The 3406-nt window shown below is 35.0% G+C and overlaps 1 protein-coding gene across 1 annotated transcript in view; it reads right to left on the reverse strand.

The window, feature by feature from the left end:
* The window catches only part of LOC111085625 (hairy/enhancer-of-split related with YRPW motif protein-like), a 13594-nt gene that overhangs the window by 8526 nt on the left and 1662 nt on the right, over nucleotides 1-3406 (reverse strand). Inside the window, exon 3 of the mRNA XM_022385110.1 lies at nucleotides 1464-1547. Within this exon, the coding sequence (XP_022240818.1) occupies nucleotides 1464-1547 (84 nt within the window). The remainder of the gene's footprint in view (nucleotides 1-1463; nucleotides 1548-3406) is intronic.

The raw sequence follows: 3406 nt of genomic DNA on the forward strand, positions 1-3406 counted from the left end.
ACAATGGCGGCACTGCTGGGAGAAGTGTGTGGGGTCCCAATGATACTACTTTGGGGGGGATTAGGTTTCCAACGCTCCAGGTATGCCAGTTTTTATTCCCCGGCCAAAGGTCGGATACTTTTCTCACAGGCCTCGTATATATATAAGTCTTACTTAGTTAACAATGACAGTAAAGACTGGCGGTCAAAGAACTGAAGTGTATACTGTTAATACAAGTAAAATGTATACTGTTAATATAAGTAAAAAAACTCGTAGTATAAAAACACGAAGCTATATATACAAAATTTCTTCCTGTCTCAAGTCGTTCTTTCTACTCAAAATATTTTACCGATAACTGCAACAAATCACATAATATGGTTTTCAACGTATATGGTAAAGTAGTTGGGAAGTTTGAATTTGTAACTAACAAAACAGATGTAAACTTCGAACGTCAAGGTTCAAAGTTCTCATATTTCAGTTCTTCTAAAGAAAAAGCACAATTTCATAAAATGGAGAACTGCAGTGGAAATTTCTATACGTGATAAATAGTGTTCTGTATAGTATCTGCGTGTTCGAACTTAGTGTTCTGTATAATATCTGCGTGTTCGAACTTATAGTGTTCTGTATAGGTATCTGCGTGTTCGAACTTAGTGTTCTGTATAGTATCTGCGTGTTCGAACTTATAGTGTTCTGTATAGTATCTTCGTGTTCGAACTTAGTGTTCTGTATAGTATCTGCATGTTCGAACTTAGTGTTCTGTATAGTATCTGCATGTTCGAACTTAGTGTTCTGTATAGTATCTGTGTATTCGAACTTAGTGTTCTGTATAGTATCTGTGTATTCGAACTTAGTGTTCTGTATAGTATCTGTGTATTCGAACTTAGTGTTCTGTATAGTATCTGCGTGTTCGAAATTAGTGTTCTGTATAGTATCTGTGTATTTTAACTTATTCAAATATCTTTACTTGTGATGTAACAGAATATATCATTTTCCATTTTTAAGTCTCTTAAAATGTTATGAATGGAACCGGGAACTAGGTGGTTTCCTACGCTTACGTTTTAAGGAAAACCGTTGAGCATTAGAATATTTTAAAGAATTTTGAATGCATATTAGAGGAATGTTGATATTTTGGCAATAAAGTTAGAAATACGACCTTCTCTCTCCATATAATATTTTTTTTTTTATATTTCAGCCAACGTTTCACCACCATGGATTCACCAAGGCTATTTTAGTACAACAAAACAATGTGTGAAATATATATTACCGTATATTACCATATCATATGTTCTTGTAATACTAGTCATGATGAAGTCACAATGGCAAAACGTTGGCTCATTGTTATTATTAACTGAATATTAGAAATGCATAAAGCAAAATAATAATAATTTCATTACTGGCGTTAAAAAGGTACTTCAATTTGAGCCTATAATATACTTTAAAAATTGTCCAATATTCTGTGAAATTTAAAACGCGTTCCTCATTACCTGCTTTTCGAAAGCGGTGGGAACAAGCCGACGTAGTTCAAACAGACAGTTGTTGATTCGATCACGACGTCTCTTTTCAATAACCTGAAGAGATAAAAAAAACAAACAACGATGGCAAACACTGGTGGCCAAAAAAAAACTGAAATATATACTTTCAATATTAGTAAATAAAAATAAACTCTCTTTAAAATGTCATGTAGAGAAACTAGGCGGATTCATTGGCTCACATTTTAAACAAAAACGTTGAATTTATTGTGTATACTGAAAGGATTTAGACATTTGGGCAATAAGTTGAAAACTAAAAAGAACTTTAATCTCCAAATAATAAACTTTTGATTTCAGCCAATGTTTCATTACTGCGACTTAAGCAATAAGCTGCTGAATAAACCAACGACCTATGGTAAAATTGGTTATACTGATGTACTAAAAGAAAAAGAAGATACTTCATATGGACAGAGAATGCAGGTGTAATCAACATCGTTCTTATTACTAGAAGGTTTTGGAAGATTGTGCAACAGCTTTAAAATTGTTCTGCCATATGTGCAGAAGACATACAGAACATAATGAAGTTTATAGTTAGTGGAAAGTGTCGTGGATAACATCCATTACACACACACGTAAACATCTAAAATAAATTAGAAATCGAAATTAGGACAGTGCTTCAGTCGATGCTTCAGCAGGTCTTCATTATACATGTGATACATCTTCAAAATGTATTGTTTTGTATGTTTTAGAACTTTCACACAAAGTTACAAAAAGGCTACCAGCTCTTTGCGGTCAATAACTTTGAGCTGATAGTCAAGAAAAAAGCAGCTTGTCAACAGCACTCACCGCCAACTCTTCGACTACTCTTGTCTGTGGGGTTTGATCGTCACTCTTATAGCGTACCTACGTCTTCAAAGTGAGGGGCAAAGGAATGCGAACCATGAACCCTCGGATTCATAGTCTGGGCACACTACCCAATTGGCCACGCCTAGTCCTACAAATCAAGTGAAATCGTCATCTGATCTGATCTAAGGCACGCTTCCAGGTCTTGGGCTTTCCTGCAGGTCCGTGCTACTGTTTGTTTGGTCCATTCCTCAATGTTGCCTTTGTACTGAGAACGCAGTCATCCTGGTCATGGCTTTCTTCTGACCTTGCCTTCTAATATAGTATTTACTAATTCATTAGCTTTAGGGCAGCATGTGTGTCCAACGAAAGTGAGCTTACGATTAACTGTACGCCTAATAAGTATTCTTTCCCTGCCAGCCACGTTCTTCAAGAATGCTGTCATTTGTTCTTCGCTGAATCCAGCTAAAGCATAACAATCTTCGACAAAACTACACTTCAGCGGCCATAATTACTTTTGAAATCATCATGAGTTCATATTATTATTTAACTTATTGACAACGGTACTAAACTACGGTACATAGGACTTCTTACCAACTGTATTAACAGGGTTAAGTTTGGCTAGTAAATGTTTTGATTAATTATGTATGCTGCTCTTCTCCTATTTTACTCACCATAGTGAACTTGTATGGGATGTGATGCATATGTTACTGTTGAAAATTGGAATTCTCCAAAACAGGTATAACACAGTGACAAGTGGTGAATCGAACGATAGATTGAACTTCATAATTATTTTTTGTTTGTGCTTTATCTCTGTTGCAAGGTCTTTTACGAACTGGACAACAACAAAAACAAAACAAAAAATATTAATAGTAAAAATTTTTTTACGCTTGCATAAGTCAATTCTGAACAGTTCTAATTCCAAGTTCGAACATATTTAACATTGATTTGAATGTTGTTGAATAAGTACATTCAACGGAAGTTTAAGACTTACGGTTGAGTAATGTGCTTTTCGTTCGTTCGTTGATTAGAGCCCAACAAGCATACGTTTGTACGTTACGGTTACTTGAGATATGTGTATGAAAAAACTGATCCCTAATTCAGGAAGTGTATAT

Source organism: Limulus polyphemus, unplaced genomic scaffold (assembly GCF_000517525.1).
Source record: "Limulus polyphemus unplaced genomic scaffold, Limulus_polyphemus-2.1.2 Scaffold513, whole genome shotgun sequence".
In the NCBI taxonomy this organism is placed as follows: domain Eukaryota; kingdom Metazoa; phylum Arthropoda; class Merostomata; order Xiphosura; family Limulidae; genus Limulus; species Limulus polyphemus.